This window comes from Bubalus kerabau, chromosome 2 (genome assembly GCF_029407905.1).
Source record: "Bubalus kerabau isolate K-KA32 ecotype Philippines breed swamp buffalo chromosome 2, PCC_UOA_SB_1v2, whole genome shotgun sequence".
NCBI classification, from domain to species: Eukaryota; Metazoa; Chordata; class Mammalia; order Artiodactyla; family Bovidae; genus Bubalus; species Bubalus kerabau.
Genome location: NC_073625.1, coordinates 160,764,505 through 160,781,710, shown reverse-complemented (window position 1 = coordinate 160,781,710; position 17,206 = coordinate 160,764,505). Strand labels below are relative to the sequence as shown.

At 40.9% G+C, this 17,206-nt stretch overlaps 1 protein-coding gene across 1 annotated transcript; it reads left to right on the top strand.

Annotated features, from left to right (window-relative positions):
* The first annotated feature begins 3,388 nt into the window (after window positions 1-3,388).
* On the top strand, window positions 3,389-10,572 carry RAP2B (RAP2B, member of RAS oncogene family). Its single transcript, XM_055569293.1, has one exon. It carries the CDS (start codon window positions 3,411-3,413, stop codon window positions 3,960-3,962), a length of 552 nt encoding a protein of 183 aa, XP_055425268.1. The 5' UTR covers window positions 3,389-3,410; the 3' UTR covers window positions 3,963-10,572.
* Window positions 10,573-17,206: the final 6,634 nt, after the last annotated feature.

Here is a 17,206-nt window from a genome sequence, read left to right as displayed (position 1 = left end):
GTGGGCTAGAGAACAGAGGCCCAGGTAGCATTACTCTAATTATATCAGTTATAAATCAAGATAAGTGAAGTCGCTCAGCTGTGACCAACTCTTTGTGACCCCATGGACTGTAGCCTACCAGCCTCCTCCATTAATGGGATTTTCCAGGCAAGAGTACTAGAGTGGGCTGCCATTTCCTTCTCCAGGGGATCTTCCTGACCCAGGATCGAACCTGAGTCTCCCGCATTGCAGGCAGATGCTTTACCGTCTGAGCCACCAGAGAAGCCCTAAAATCAAGATAACACAAGTGTTAAAATATGATATGTCCTCCCACCTTGACAAATACTTCTTTGAAAGACCTGGGTGGTCAGGTGTGAATCACAAATTCTTAGACTTCTCCAAGAGCCAGGCTGGAAAGTGGCAGGGAAGAGAAAGCTGATTAGAAGGTACCCCTCTTTCTGCAGTTAAGTGGGGGCCCATAGTGCCTGGGAGGGCACTCCTTAGTTCATGGGTCCAAGCATCACCCGTACTCCAACAAAGACCCATTCCTGCACACAGGGGTGAGTTCAGAGATCCAAGCAGATCTTAGGAGAGGGTTTGGTACTATTTGGGGAGGGGATTCCAGAATTCTGATCACCTGGGGCATGGTCTGGACGTGGGTTCTAGCTCCTTAACCCTGTGGGAAGGGGCACTGGCAGAAGAGTCAGAGGGTGGACATAGGTCCCTCTAGCTTGGGCTTAAGAGCCTGTCTGTTCATACTACCTCAAAAGTCAACCTAAGAAAGGGTACAATCTGGAAACTTTCTTGTTAGAAAATAGTATTCCTAATAGTTACAAGACCAGATTCTGCACCCAAACACCTGGGTCAGGATCCCAGCGTGAACACTTATGCTGTGAAATTTCATGCCAGTTATGCCAGTTAGGCGACATCTTAGGATCTCAGTTTCCTTATTTTTAAAATAGGTATAATTACTATTTTTATGAGGAGTAAACAAGATAGCACATGTAAAACGCCTGGCAAACATTAAACTGGGTAAACGCGAGGTTCGCTCCAGCTATATTAGGTGAGTTTGCCTTGAAAGGTTTCTGGAGAATTATATAAGGGTTAACTAGCGAAGCACTCTGATAACCCCTCTCTCCACTAAATAGCGGAGCCAGGAGCAGGAAGGGGCTCCGCCCACCCAAGTCATGGGCTGCTGCCCAGGACCCATTGGGTTCCATGGCCAGGACTTCAAGTTGCAGCTGTGCATTCTATGAGCTATAGCTAGAGGTTCAAAGAAGGTTAACTGGCAACGCGGCCCTGAGTCACAACGGGACCAAGGCACTGAAACCAAGCATGAGCACACCATTTCTTTTATCCCTCCAGTGCAGATGGTTAAACCAGTGAGAAGTGGCGTCGACAGGATACCAAGCCAGGGTTGATGCAGCTCGGTCCCCGCCCACCCCTTCACCCTGGGGCTCACGCTATCATAACTTAAGTCTTTTGACAGGTCTTGACATCTCTCCTCCGCGAGAAAGGAGAGACCTGGAACAAGCCAAGGCATCTCGCTGGTAGCTCCTGTGAGTAGGAGCCAAGCCCAGTTTAGCGAATGCCCGCCCCAAAGCAAAGATGTTTACCAAAGGCAAGCCTGGGCATTCCCCCACCCCACCGGGTGAGCTGAATTCAGTGTGGCCCATTTCCACATCCTAGCTCCTCCCCCTCCCTGGGGAAAAATAAAAAAAAAACACCTTGGAAACTTTGCCATTTCTTGAGGACCAAGAACTGTAACCAGCTCCCTTTAACGGACAGTCGTGACTGGGCACCAAGAAGTCAGACTTGAAAACACCAACAAAGGACTATATTTAGCTCTGAGCTCTCCGCCTAAATTCCTTTTATTTTTTTCACTTTTAGCTTCAAAACGACTAGGTTGGGGAAGTGGGAGGAAGGGGGCGGGGGAAAGCAGAGAAAGAACAGCTGTGCCTCCGCCTCTCAACTCAATCTCTATAAATAACCAATCACGAGCGGAGGCTACTTTTTAGCCAATGAAGCAGCCCAAACTGATAAAACCTTGGCAGTAGCCAATGGAAGGACATTCGAGGGTGTGAGATTTGCGCCTCAGGACCAATGGGTCCTGAGTCTGGGAGAGGTAATTTGAGCTAGAGCGTGGGTGTGCAGTGCACAAGCTTCCTACTTCCAAACCCCCAAACCTACTCCGCCCACTGAGCATGCCCTGACTAGCTACCGGCACCCGGGCTGATTGTGGATCGGGTTGTGATTCACTCTCCGGGTTTTGGCTCTAGCCGAGTGGGGAGGTGGGTGGGGCCTTCTGAGTCCCAGTCTGGAGACCGCCCTGATCACTACAGGCTGCCCATTCCCTCATGCGGACAGGTTTCAGGCCGAATGTTCCTGTTTTCTTTGTCTGAGGGATGAAGTGCGAGGAGAGTCCGCCAGAGAAGGCTGGGTAGAAAGGGCCACGTCTAGAGTGTGGAGAAATGCTCCGCCCATAGAAGAAAATGTTTCTATCATACACCCAAATATTCTTTGGGTCTCGGCCTTCGGGACGTACACCCGCCAGGGGCTCGGGGAGTGGAGTCCACAAGCTTTGGATAAAAGGAGCGGCAAGAGACCAGCCTGTTCCCAGGGTGGCCCACGGCGCCCGTCCTCTTCTCATACAGCCGGGATTCCTATGCACTAAAGCCAGGTCGGCGAAGGAAGGTGGCCTCCGTCTTCCCTCGAGCTGTCCCAACCAGTCTCTTAACACCCATCCACCCCCACACATTTCTCCGGCTCCTATACTAGTGCCTATCCCGAATCCTCTAGTCTTGAATCAAATCGCTAGCTCCGCCTACAGCCCCACCCCCGTCCGGCCCCCCGGAAAACCTGGAGCCGGAGATCCGGCGGGCGGGGCCGGCAGCGGCGCACTGGGCATGCTCGCCAGGGCGGGGCGGGCAGGGCTGCGCGCGGCGAGTAGGAAGCCCTCGCCCCGCGGAGGCTGCGGGAGAGAGCTCTAAGGGCCGCGGCGGTGGGCGCACGCTCTGCGGGGACTCATGCCACGCGCGTCCCGGCCCGGCGCGCAATTAGCAGCCGCCTCCGCAGCCCGCCGCCGCCGCCGCCTCCTCCTCGCCTTCCTGGGCTGCTGCGGAGAGAAGCTGCAGCCCTCGCCTAGCACCGGCTGCCGGCATTGTCCTCCCGATCCGCCGCCCAGGCTGCTGCTGCCGCCGCCGTGGGCTGCCCCGGGGCCCCGGACCCGCGCTGCAGGGACTCGCCGCCGCGCCGGCCGGCCCGGCGCCCGGCCCCCGCTTGGTGATTTCCGCGTCCTGCCTTCCTCGGTCATCTCCTGAGTTTTTCCTGCATAGCTGAGGACAGAGAAGTCCAGCCACCAAGCCCAGCTTTCCTCCGGTGCGCAGCCCCGACGGGGCCGTGGCAGGCGCAGCGAGAACGCCGACGGAGCCATGAGAGAGTACAAAGTGGTGGTGCTGGGCTCGGGCGGCGTGGGCAAGTCCGCGCTCACGGTGCAATTCGTGACCGGCTCCTTCATCGAGAAGTATGACCCCACCATCGAGGACTTCTATCGCAAAGAGATTGAGGTGGACTCATCGCCGTCGGTGCTGGAGATCTTGGACACGGCGGGCACGGAGCAGTTCGCATCCATGCGGGACCTGTACATCAAAAATGGCCAGGGCTTCATCCTCGTGTACAGCCTTGTTAACCAGCAGAGCTTCCAGGACATCAAGCCCATGCGGGACCAGATCATCCGCGTGAAGCGGTACGAGCGCGTGCCCATGATTCTGGTGGGCAACAAGGTGGACCTGGAGGGCGAGCGCGAGGTTTCATTCGGCGAGGGCAAGGCCCTGGCGGAGGAGTGGAGCTGCCCCTTCATGGAGACTTCGGCCAAAAACAAAGCCTCGGTGGACGAGCTATTCGCCGAGATCGTGCGGCAGATGAACTACGCGGCGCAGCCCAACGGCGATGAGGGCTGCTGCTCGGCCTGCGTGATCCTCTGAGGCGCCCGCGGCTGCCGCGCGACAGCCGCGCTCTGCGCACAAAAGCCAAACGCACCCGACTCTTCTAAATGTGATTTCTCTTCTTGCTTTGAGATTGGAGATGACTTTGCATCGGCTGGGGGTTCTTGGCGCCCGACTGGCCGCGGTGGTCGCGTCCCCCGCCTCTCCCCGGTTTCCGAGGGGTTGTCCCGTCATGACCATCCGAGTCCCGGTGGAAATGTGGATCTTTGCAGCATGTACGTTTCTCATTGATTTTGGTTGACGCATATTTCCCCATTGAAGCAGCCCGTGGGGCCCTGTATTGGCGGCTTGACACCGGCAGGCGAAAGTTTCAGTCTGGAAAAAAAAAAAAAAAAGAAATGGGGTGGGGGCGGAAGAGGACGGGGAGAAGGTGGAAAAGGGGGGATTTTTTGTTTTTGTTTTTCTGTCAACAACCGTTTTTCTAGTTCCAAGTTTCAAAAACACGGAAGGAAGTCCGGGAGAACCAAATGAAGGAGCAGGAGGAGAGGAAGAAACTTTTGTTTTTTCCTTGTTTTCCAGGAGTAGCTGGAAATTAAGATCGGGTTCCTTTTCTGCCAGCTTGGAAAGGCAACCCCGTGACTGATTTCGATTCTGAGGATGTCTATGCAAAGTTGGATTCTTGTTACAGTGTATCCAATCTGAAGTATTGCACATCTGAACTGGGACTGTTAACACTGATGCCAATACAGTGTGGGGTGCCAGAAAGTGTCTGCTGATAATTTGTGGGGGGAAAAAAATCTATTTTGTTTACCTACTGTATCAAAGGGGAGTCTGGGGGAGAACGGTAGTATTTTTTTTTATCAGCTGTGAAAAAAAATGTTACAGATCTGCACATTTTTGTGTGTACTGTTGTGTGTGTGTTTTTTTAGATTTAGCTTTTTGTTCGTATTGGTTGGCCATACATGGTTTTGATGGCTAGCTCTTTAAACTACAGTACAGAAACTTCGCAAATGTGATTCAGGGCCCCCAGCACCCCTGTGTCTGCAGAGTGCCTTCAAAACTCAGCTGTTCCAGCCGGTGCCAACCTGTGAACTTCCCACCAGATCCCAGAATCTGTTATTCCTCCCCCAAACTACTTCCCAGTTTACTTTTAATAATCTTCCTGAAGGAGCCAGGACAATAGGGCCTGTTGTTCAGTGAATTCTTTATTCTTTCCAGCCTTTAAAATGTAATTTACTTGTAATGCGATGGGTTATTTTTTTTATTTTTTTTTTTTTGCTTCATTTTGTTCCAACGTTCAGGTATTTAGCTCCCCCTTTATATAATTTTTTTTAATTTTTGGTTTTCTGTTTTAGGGTGTTCCTCCAGAAGCACAGAGCAAAATTTTACTGTTGTGATGTACCAAGAGAATTCTAACAATTTGTAATTTCTAATTCCATACACGCGGTTAATCATTGTCTCTTAATTTTAAGATTTTTAATACAAATGTCATTTTTAAAGAAACAAATCCAAACTATTGTTTGTGTTTCTGTGTTTCATATTCAGTGGTTTAATACAGTATCATGGCTGAGGTGGACAGGGGCAGGTGCCTGATGCCCCCAAGAGTGGTTTGTTAGATTTTGAAGAGAGAAGTGTCAGTGACAAGTTGGGAGACATTACTCCCAACTCTTTAAACATGAAAAATAATCATCAAGGTCTAGGAATCCCTGGGGTGTGGCTATACCCTCTGACTGTTAAGATGAACTGGATATTGAATCTGTTCTGCTGACTTCTAGCAGGAACGGGAGAAGCCAGCTGCTAAGACTGCCTTAGATCTGGGAGAGTAACCATCCACTGGTCAGGCAGGGTGGTGTTTTTAGTGTTCTTTTTTCTTTTTCTTTGTTTCCTCATATTTTGTTCTGCTTTGTTTAAAAACACCTATCCAATTTAAAGCTTGTTTGGAGCATATGATTTTCAATTCTGAAGTCATGCCTTGTAGTGTTTTCTACAGTACATTTGGGTAGGTTGTGAGCAGTGTCTCAGCTCTTTTGTGGCTTTAATTAGGAAACAGATCATTAGGTTAAAAAAGAAGAGAAAACTTAAGTCTCTTGCTTTATTACACTGTGCAGTGTGTGGACCATTTTGACCTCATGAAATTTTCCTTCTAACAGCAGGAGGCAGTGTGAGCTTTTTATTTTGTATTTTGTTTTTCTTAAGGGCCATTTTACTGATATCTTTATGGAGTGGAAGGTGTATGACTATATATCAAAATCACTTGATGTACCTTAGGTCCATGAAGTGTAGGGTGAAGAGTTTTGACTTTCCAAAAGATTTATTGTGTTGAGGGAGCCAAAAGAAGTTAAAGGCCACAGGTTTCTTAAAGCTGTATTAACATATTTTGCCTTAAAATGTTGTGTCTTTGGCCCAGGTGACCTCTCAGAATTGCAGCATGAAGGAGGAATAGAGAATTCTGCCTGGGTTTGGTTCTAAAGCTTTTTTTTTTTTTTACACTTGATCTCATTGAAGTTTAGTACCAAACTTAATTAGAAGGTAGTGTATATATGCTAAATAAGAAATTAGGAAAAAATATTCACACTTAGGCTTTGCAAAGTTTCATTCTTGCATTTGTGTAAATTTAGTTAATTCAATAGATCTAAAGTGTTGAAAGCTCTGAAGACATACAACAAGTACTGTATAAAGGATTTTTTAAAATGCATTCAGTGACTTTTTTAGGAGTTTGTTTTAGTTTTTGGAAGCCTTTTGATGTGAAGTACTGGCAAATATCTAATTTAAGAAATGTATATACTCCTGACAGGGAATTTTTGAAAATGGGAAATTGGAAATGAAATAGTTTGCTGGGTGCATTAATCATCTTCACACAGGATTTAGTCACTTACATGACTAAATTTTTTATAGGTCTGGGATGGCAGGGCAGAAGATTTTAATATGCTCTTACTGAGTACTGTAAAATAAATGCTTTTTAGATTCTCAATGAAAGCAATTTTGTGTGTGTGCCTGGAGCAGGAAAATAATAAGTATTAAGTTTTGTAGCCTTCTCCAATTATTTTCTTCACGGAATTGAGAGAAATTAGGGACATTGTTTTTAAGACGATGTCAGTTTATTTGGCTAATAAGAACCCCTTAGAATTATGGTGTGAAGAGATAAGGGCATTTGTTTCCCTGAAAAGGAGGCTGACTTAAGGGTGTGAAAGGAAGGGAGGGAGGGAGGGAGGGAGTTTGTTGTAAGGCAGTCACCTGTCAAAACAGAAACTGGGTGGAAAAGGAACCTTTATCTTGGAGAGCAAAAGTTAACTTTTAAACTTGACCCCTGCTGGTTTTTAACAGCTTTTCCTTTTGGTCCCTGACAGTCATCCAAGCTTTATGTTATTTCAAAGGATTATTTTTGTTCTCCTTTTGTAATAGCCTCAGAAAAGTTGAAGATACCATTGGAAGTCTCACATTTTCATATTTGGGAGTTGCGATTCTTACGTACAACATTGTGCACCTTCTTAACTGCTGAAATAGACTCCATTGCATCACATTTTAGGACCAGCTCTATTGGGATTAGAATTTTTTCAGCGTGTGAGGCCTCATGCTTCCTGATTTATTACCCTTTCCTGTAGGTGGGAATCCAAAATTGCTCTATTAATGTGAACTATTTGGGTTGTTTTAAACATGTTTTCACCAACATGTTGTTGCACCTACTTTTGAGTTATTTTCCAGTATTTCTCACAGATGGGATGGGAAAGTGAGAGAACACTCTAGGTAGCAGCTGGTCTTGAGAAATAGATACAAAATGCCTGTACCTTTACTGGCGTAAAAGGATCTCTTTCCTTTTCACAACAGAATAAGCCCCCTGCTTACAAACATTAGGGTTTAATTGTAGATCACCACCATGAATTACAATGATATCAAACATTTGTCATAGTGTCTACTTAATTGGGAAAAGCTTGCTAATATAATTTTGTCCTGGTGAAAATGTGAAGTTTTAAGTACTATATAATAGAATATGATAAGTTTGATTGTGATATTTTACTCAGACTACTATGAATAATCAAGTGCATTTAATTGAACATAGTGCTAGTTCTAGAAGATACATTTGCTCTAATGACAATAGGAATGTGATCCTTGGAGAAGGCTTTTATCTAATTCAGAGGATCTCAAACTTGACCATATATCAATCGCCTAGAGGTGAAAACAAGTCTCATAGGCTCTTCTTACAGGTTCTTAATTCAGGCTATCCATCTATTACCTCATAATTTTCATTTCTGACAAGTTTCCAGGTGATGCTGATAGAACTGCTTCAGGGACCACATTTTGAGAATCTTGTCCAAACTCTAAATGTGGACTTCACTGAGAACTACCTAGGGACGCAGACTTCAGACCCATGTCACACATTTAGAGTGCTGCCTTCCACAAAATCATGGAATGATCTTGACTGAATTCTGTGTCTGTTGAGGACGCATGCCAGTTACACTAGTGTTCCCTTACTTCGAGATTAAAAGGCAAGAATTTTAGTTTTTTATGATTCCTAGTAAGGATTTTTAAAAAATTGTACTTGAGAATTGAAAGCTTCAGGTCATAGTAAGCACATGCATTTGTCTATATGTAATGTCTGTGTGTTTTAATACATATGTTTAGTTTCTTACCAGACTTTCTAGGAATCAGTTCAGTGTCATGTAGTTCTATAGTTAACGATCCTGGGACAATGCACAGCATAAAATGGTGCCATGCATCTTGTTTCATTGGAACTAAGTGTTGATTGATTTTGTTAATTGGAGGGGGCAGCTGTTTATATATTTCCTTTATTATTAAACGGAAATCTCTTTGGAAATGTTTTTCTTAAGAGTAGGAAACGCATCGTATTTTGTGCAATTGACTAAACTTGCTATTTTCTTTTGAATGAATTACCTAGCACAATTATGTGTACCTAAGTTTATCAGAGGTTTGAAGATGTGTGGTTGTGTTTTTGTGTATGTATGTGTGGTAATGGTGCAAATACAGCAAAAACATTTTTTAAAAGTAGAAAAGAGAATATTGATGCATTGAGAATATCGGTGCCCAAAAGGGCCCGAGATTGTTAGTTGTTAAGAATATAGTTACAGTGGATAGTGGTAAACATGACAGAAATAAACTCATTCATTATTCAGCAAGCATTTATTAATATATTAGTTGTGGTGTAAGGGCTAATCCTTAAATAGGCAAAAGCCAGACAAGGGAGCAATGGCTTTGTGCTGGTCTTATCATCATAAATTGTGACAATAGTGTGCATTAAACAGTAGGAGTGTGTGGAAAAGTAGTTACCATCAATTATGATAGAATCCTGTGGGTCTGCCTGGCAGGCAATAGAGTAAGTCAAATTTGTTAAAAATTGGAACTTTACTTTGAAAGGTATGTGAATATTGCAAATAAAAATGGATCCGATGAGGTTTACGTAACAGTTGTGTTGCATGTGGAACTCTGTAATTTTGTGCATTGCTTTCAATGAACTTTTTGAGATTAGCTGAAATTGCATATTTGGAAATAAAAAGTCAGTTTGCTTTTGTATTTTCATGTCAAAAGAAAGAAGGGAAATAGGCTTATGAAAATTGTTCATTGTCTTTATTTTTATATGAGGAAACAAAAAAGGGAAGGACAGTTAATTTTCTATTCTTAAAGAAAGAAGCAATTGTTGGCATAAGGTTTTCTGGGGTTCCTCATGTAAATAAGATTCAATGGAGTATTTCTTCTGAAAAAGATAATCTAAAAATGAGTGTACCAAAGAATTAGGTTGACGTTTTAAGTTTGCTAAGCCTATAGTTTTTTCATACAGAAGCTCTTGTTCTCAAGCCTTGTGTACTTACTGAAGAAGGCAACCAGCTCAGAGAAAGAAATGTTAGGCAACAAACTGTAAGGAGTAACAATAATAGCAATTATTGTAAAACCATATGAACTAAAGAGAGTTGTGATTATTAACCTCCTGCAGTTTGCAAAATGATTTCTAGTGACTCTCTTGTGTAGAATATCTCATGAATTTAACAGCATGCTTTTTAAATGTAAAAAGTTTTAGAATTACAGATTGAATAGTTCATCTGAAAGTACTTCATTATTTTTTTAATCTTATTATTGTAAGGCCATTTATGAGATGAAAATTTGTTACTTACACTTTTGTGGCTAAAGTAGAGGTCTTTATGTTTTACATCTGACCATTTATAAAAAGTTTTCAAAAAATCTGGGTTGAGTCATGAACTCAGAATATTTTAATGTTATTTAATATTTGCATATTACTATATTTCAAAAATATTCTCTTTAAAGGCTAACATTATACTGAATTATCTCTTTCAAGAAAAGAGCCTCTAGAGATCTGTACTAGTACCAGCATAATTCTGTAAGAACATTTATGTCAATAAGATATTTTAAAATATATTTTAGATAGTTTTGCATTTATATTTAAGTAGGTAAGAGAATTGCAAGTATATCTCTTAAGTTGGATTTCAGCATCATTTCGCATCTAGTTTGAAAAAGGCTTGAGTTGGAAGTTCTTCACTCTGAGTTTGGTTATCTTAGCTTTATCACATCACCAGTTTTTTCTTTTTGTGTATCATTTCATTCATCTACCTCAGCTTTATGCAAATGGTGTCTCATATATGTAATCCATGTTAGTAGATTAAAAAACCTAAGACCTTCTTAACTAATGGCTATATAAATGTGTTTTCCATATAATAATGTAAAGGGAAAAGTATTTTTTACACTATGTTTGAGGTCCAGACTGAAACAGAACCAACTAGTTAGAGAACATTGCCTACTAAAAATAGATAGTACCTTTTGGTATGGGCATAGCCTTTGCATTTCCTTTCTAGAACTGATAAAGGAATTTTTTTTTTTTTAAGAATTCAATTGTAGGAGTATTCATTTTCATATTTTACAAAGGCCTATAAATATTTCCAGACCACCTTTTCTTCCTTACTAATCTGCTGAGGTCAAAAAAGGAGAATTAAGCCGTGCGCGCTCTCTCTCTCTCTCTCTCTCTCTCTGAGAATACCTTATAACCTAAAAGGGCCAACAATAACCCAATCTGAAGAGCAAATTTTTCCTGCATTTCTGTACAAACCAGCTTTTATTTTGTCACAGAAGAATCATAAATAGTGGTAAGGGCAAAGGAATATTTTCCTTCATCATTTTGGCAACATTCAGTAGGCAGGCTGGGTCCTCTGGTTGCTGAGGAAGAAGAGTATGATAGAGTGGAGAAGGCCCGCTGAGGTGAAATCATTCCTCAGCCCCCATCCTCATTCCTGCATTCCTACAATCCTAGAGGATTTCCTTCTATCCAGGCTTCTTATTCATTGTGATGCAAGATTTACTGAGGCTTAGGGCTGCTGTGGATGGCCAAAAGTGAAGAAGCCTTATAGGGTGGTGTGATAACGCTACTGTACTCAATTCCACTCTAACTGAGACTTGCTTAACCTCAGTACTACTAATATTGGTGGCTGGATAATTTTCCGTGGAGCAGTGTCCTGTGTTTCAGGATGTTTAGCAGCATCCCTGGCCTCTACCCACTAGATGCCAGTAGCACCCCTTCCCACGCCAGTTTGACAACCAAAAATGTCTGCAGACATTGCTGACTAATCCGAGGGGAGTGGGGGTGGAGGTTGCTGCTTAACAGCCCCTGCTTGAGAACTTTTACTGTGTTCAGCCTACTTGTGGAGTTGGAGGAGGCATAAGCCAGAGGAGAGGGGTTGAACCTAGGGGCCCATGAGACTTTTCTTACTCCAGGAAAGTGCTGTAATCGTGTAAGGTATCAGTGTTCTCTATTGTGCTTGGGACAACATCACTTTGATCAGTTCATTAAAATCCACACCTCTGAGTAAATCTCAGGGATTGGGTTTTTTGGTGATTTAATTCAAAAGGTGGTTGTGCTGTGATTGGGGTGATGAACTCATGGTCACAGAGTAAGTACATCAGGTCATGCTGATAATTAAGTAAAGGGACCTAGATGGGACTCAAGGGCAACCGTGTTGCACTTTTGTTCAGAGCCTCTTAAAGCTCCACAAGAAGACATCTGGAAGGCTTTCAGTCTCATCCAGCCTCCTCCACTCACCTCAGTCCCTTTCCAGTTAATCCAGGCCCCTGTTCCCCACTGGCCCTCCTCACTTTTGGGGGTGGAAAGGATGCATTTTATGCATCTGTCCCCCCTTATTTTCACTTTAGCAATTCCTCCCACCCTCCCCCTTTCTTCCTTCTACTCTACCTTCAGAACTAATGACTGAATGTGTCCAGGGCAGACCTCAGCTGGTTAACTGCTCACATTTATCTGTGCGCAAAGCCCGCTGCCAGGCTGTCAAGAAGAGAGCCATGGAGGCAGTAGAGATTGCCTGTTAACAAAGTGATTGTGGGAGCTGGCAGTCTCGAGCCAACAGCACACAGGCTGTGGCTGCTAACCCCTGAAACGCAGCATTAAGGACTATCCTGTCAGCAAATTCATGAATGTGAAGTTAACTCAGTGACCATGGACTTCTCATTTACTTGGTCATGATTGTTTTTGTCCTTAAGTTTTAAATAAAACATACCTTAAAATCCATGTAAGATACCTCTAAAAACCTGAAGCAACCAGAGACTACCTGGTGGGACACTTGGAATTCTACATTTCACAGGGGGAACACTTGGAAACCTCACATTCCTAGTAAGTGGACGACATAACAGCTTTGTAACTGAGAGAGACCCATCTCCAAGCCCATCAAAAGATTCTAAACAGCTACAAGTCTAACAAAGGTAGGCAGTAAATAAAAATAATTCTTTACAGTAAAAAGAACCATTTGGTGAAAGTGGATGAGTGGTTTATGTAGCTGAAACTTGCTTCTTAAATTTGAAAACAGTCGTGCATTAGGATGGATGGTGTTCATGGAGATATTCTCTGCAGTATCTTTGTATTAAATCAAAAATGGAAACGTGATTGAACTGCTAATGTGATCACAAGATATAGAAAACAGATTTGGTGTATCTAGATTTCCTGTTTTTCTTATATTGTTTTCCTCTTTTATAAATTATCTGTACTGTTTTGCAACAATTTTTCTTATCTCTGAGTTTTATTGGCTTTGAGTGTTATGTTTTCTTTCTAATTAAAAAGTCTATAATGAGGGAAATTTTTAGTTATGAGTCATTGTAGCCAGTAGCCAAAAAAATATATGTATTCATATATTTAAACAAATAAATTAATTTGTAGGATGTTTTGCAATGTCATTATTTGCATTTACCTTTTATGGCTTAGAAATTATTTTCAATGCAACATTTTCAGAGGAAATGAAATTCACCTTTTTCTTTGGTTAATTACCACATGACTATTATTTGGGGGGAAAAAAGTAATCTTTTTTTAAAATACTATGGTGAACGCTCCTAGCTTATATTTTTTAGCAAAATTACTAACAATTTCCCTTTTTAACTCTTTCCTCAGAAGTGTAGCACTTCATGAATAGAAAAAAATGCATCTATGTGAGTTATCCAAAAGTCATACAATAGTTGTTTGGATTTATCATGATGGTGGTGATTTGGCAAAAATATTTACCCACTTAATTGCACATAATATAATTGATTTCTCTTAGCCTATAGGGAAATATCAAAAATATATGCACAGTGGGACTAGTGTGCTTTCTTGGTGTTAACAGTTTTGGAGAATGCGCAAAGTAGATACACATCAGAAGTAAATATACAAAGAGTTCATTTCCTAGAAAGTATTTTGGTTTAGTCATTTTTAACATGTAGTTTTAAAGAGTATGTGATGAAAATTATCAGAATGATAACAGTCTTATTCAGTGAGAATCGCCAATTTTCATGTTAAAAAAATTTCAGACCACCTAAATTATCTTACTTCCCAAGCCTGGCTCACTTCAACTATTGAGAACACAGTCTTTTATTTGCCCAAGAATGCACACAGATTTTGTTGTATACAGTGAATTCAAAATGGACTTTAAAGTATTACATACCAGAAATTAAACAAATTGCTTCTTAAACTTGAGAACAGTCTTGTATTAGGATGGATGGTGTTCATAGAGATATTTTATTCTCTGTAGAACCTTTGTATGAAGTAAAAAATGGAGACATATGATTAAATTGGTCATGTGATCACAATTAAGATAGAGAAAACATTTGATGTATCTAAATTTCCTGTATTTTTAATGCTCCATTTTCCTCTTGTAATTGTACTGTTTTTTTTTTTTTTTCATTTTTAGTATCAGAATACAACCTTTGTATAGAGTGGGTTTCATTAAGCAATAAAACATTTAATCATAAATAATAATGACCATTGTAGAGAAGTGAGTGAATCTTATAATTGCTATCAGTATCAATGTCATTGGAACTTCATTCCCTTAATCAAGTTTGTGAAATAGGTATTTTCTTGGCTGTTCTTTATGTTCATTTTAGAGTAAAAATGAAATCTCTATAATTTGCTGTTTAAAAAATTTACCTTTTGGAGTATTTTTCTTTTGGTATTATTCTTAAAAATACTATAGTTAACCTGACTAGAGTTAAAGCCTCAAATACCAAATTATAGTTCCCATAGCAACCATAATTTACTCTCTTATATAACTCCCTGCTTCATGCCATGGATAATATATGCAATATAACTCTCATTAACTTTCATCTTTCCTTAGATTAAGTGTTTAGATTCCAGGAATAGAAGGTAGAGGAAGGTGGGGAGTGATGCTGTGTTTGTAGAACCTGCAGATTGAGAACAGGAGGTTTGCTAAGTAATATAAAAAGGATTTACTTAAGATTTCAGTCTTAATAGTTTATTGTTTTAAAAAAAAAAATTAAATTGAACATTTAAATTCATGATATATAGTATACATGAATGAAGTTTCTTAACTGACATTATAGATCTTGAATTAGAATCTCCAAAAATAATTATTAGAACATTGTTTAACTTATTTGATTAGAATACTGTTTCAGAAGATGATATATCCTTATTTTATTTTAAGGACATACCCATCTGCAAACTGTGAAGAATGCATTCATGTAGTCAATTAAATATTGAGCACCAAATAAGCACTGTACTGAGAATAAGATACCATCTGTGCCTTCAATATATTTAATATTTTCTTACATTGAATTTTATTATTGATTTCCTCCACTAGAAGTTAAATCTATACGGGCAAGGGCTCATCCTTTTATCCTCAGTACCAAGAACAATGTGTCATGAATCAACACTCAGTGTTAGTTGAATCAATGAATGAACAATCAGTCACAAGGGGAAAGGAAGTACATTTGACTGCAGTGCTAAAAATAGGTTACAATTACTAGAAAAGTTGGAATATTTCAAAGTCCTGCATCAGTGGCAGGCAAATATTATAGAGTGAAATTTGTGGCCTGTTCTTTTATTCATCAGTTCTTAAAATGTATAGCTTGGAATGGCAATGCTACTATATAGTACTAATGGGACTTAATTTTTCTGTACAGTTATCAGAAACAAAGTTAAAAGTTCTAAAACTTTTAGGAAATCAGTATATTGTGTTATAAACCTTTGCATTGCTCTGGATTGTTTTCCAAATGCAGGCATGCCTTGATCTGTGCAATGGATATGATTCAGGGAAAAACTGTGTATGAAAATTAAATCATATTTAAGTTACATTTTAACTTAATGGGCCCTCTTTTGAATACTTCAAAAACAGATAAATTACTTTATAATACAACCTCTAGCTAACAATTTGAATTTATATTATCACACTGGATTTTTATGTTAAGCATTTGTTTCTTAATTTTTTAAAATTTGAACACTTGGAATTCTGTTTCTTCCAATGGCAGACTCATTAAATTTAGTAGTGCTGACCTGAGTCCTGTTTGTCTAGATTGTTCCTACTTTGATTTGACTACTTATCTCTGTCTTTCCATCTTATTTTCTGTAACTCAGGGGTCTACCAGGACTTAAAGTATTTTTGAATAACCAGTCCTAAGTTAGAATTGCTTTCTAAGCAATACTTTTAACTTTGCAAGAAACTCATAAAATTGTTTGAGAGAGAATCTAGAAAGATGGAAACTAGTTTTTCATATTATAATATTTTCCAAAAATATAATTTATTATCATTAAGATTTTTAAGAAGTTTGTGATAAGAAAAGGATAAATTGTATTGTGCCTAGCAAAGACTGTTAGTAATAAATGTTCCTATTTAGAAAAATAGGCTGTATGCACGCGAGCATGCTGTCCCTCAGTCGAGTCTGACTCTTTGCGACCCTATGGACTATAGCCAGCAAGGCTCCTCTGTCCATGGGATTTTACAGGCACGAGTACTGGAGTGGGTTGCCGTTTCCTTCTGCAGGGGATCTTCCCAACCGAGGGATTGAACCTGCGTCTCCTGCATCTCTTGCACTGGCAAGCAGATTCTTTACCACTGAGCCACCAAATATTATATATGTTGTAAATATGTAAGTGTATCTACTCTATCCTTGTTTCAAACTTGTTACATTTTTAAGAATCTTATAATTTATCTAATTCAATTTCTTATGCTCTGCAAACACTATAAGCTTTACATTATATGGATGCCACAAGCAGGCATCCATATGCCCAGTGGGATTTGCTCTGTGGTAGGAGAAGGCAATGGCACCCCACTCCAGTACTCTTGCCTGGAAAATCCCAAGGATGGAGGAGGCTGGTAGGCTGCAGTCCATGGGGTCGCTAGAGTCGGACACGACTGAGTGACTTCCCTTTCACTTTTCACTTTCATGCATTGGAGAAGGAAATGGCAACCCACTCCAATGTTTTTGCCTGGAGAATCCCTGGGATGGGGGAGCCTGGTGGGCTGCCGTCTCTGGGGTCGCACAGAGTCGGACACGACTGAAGCGACTTAGCAGCAGCAGCAGCAGTGGTTTTCAAAGTAAGGGCCCCAAACCAGCAACATCAGCATTACCTTGTTAAAAATGCAGATTCTCAGATCTCAACTCAGATCTCCTCTGTCAGAACTCTAAGGGTGGGGCTGAACAATGTGTTTTAATGTACATTCCACATGCTTTTATCCATGGTAAAGTTTGAGAAGCACAGTTCTATGCAATATAGGAAGGAAAACTCATGGATAATGCCTGTTTTGTTGGAAAGATAAGACATGTACACAATGACAGTAATAACAGGGTGACAATGAGAATAGGGTGGCATTCAGTGTAAAATAGTCATAGATAAATTGGAATTAGAATTTGTGGAGAAGAGACTAAGATGGAACTGATATTCCTAATCATTCATTCATTTATTGAAGTATTATAGGTGCTGGGACTCAGTAAGACATGATCCTTGACTTGTTAAATATTTAGTTTAAGTTGATAAACAGGTGGTTCCACTTGTTAAT

What these genes read in the sequence shown, in the direction of transcription:
- RAP2B (XM_055569293.1), top strand. Translation starts at nt 3,411, where the DNA reads ATGAGAGAGTACAAAGTGGTGGTGCTGGGCTCGGGCGGCGTGGGCAAG.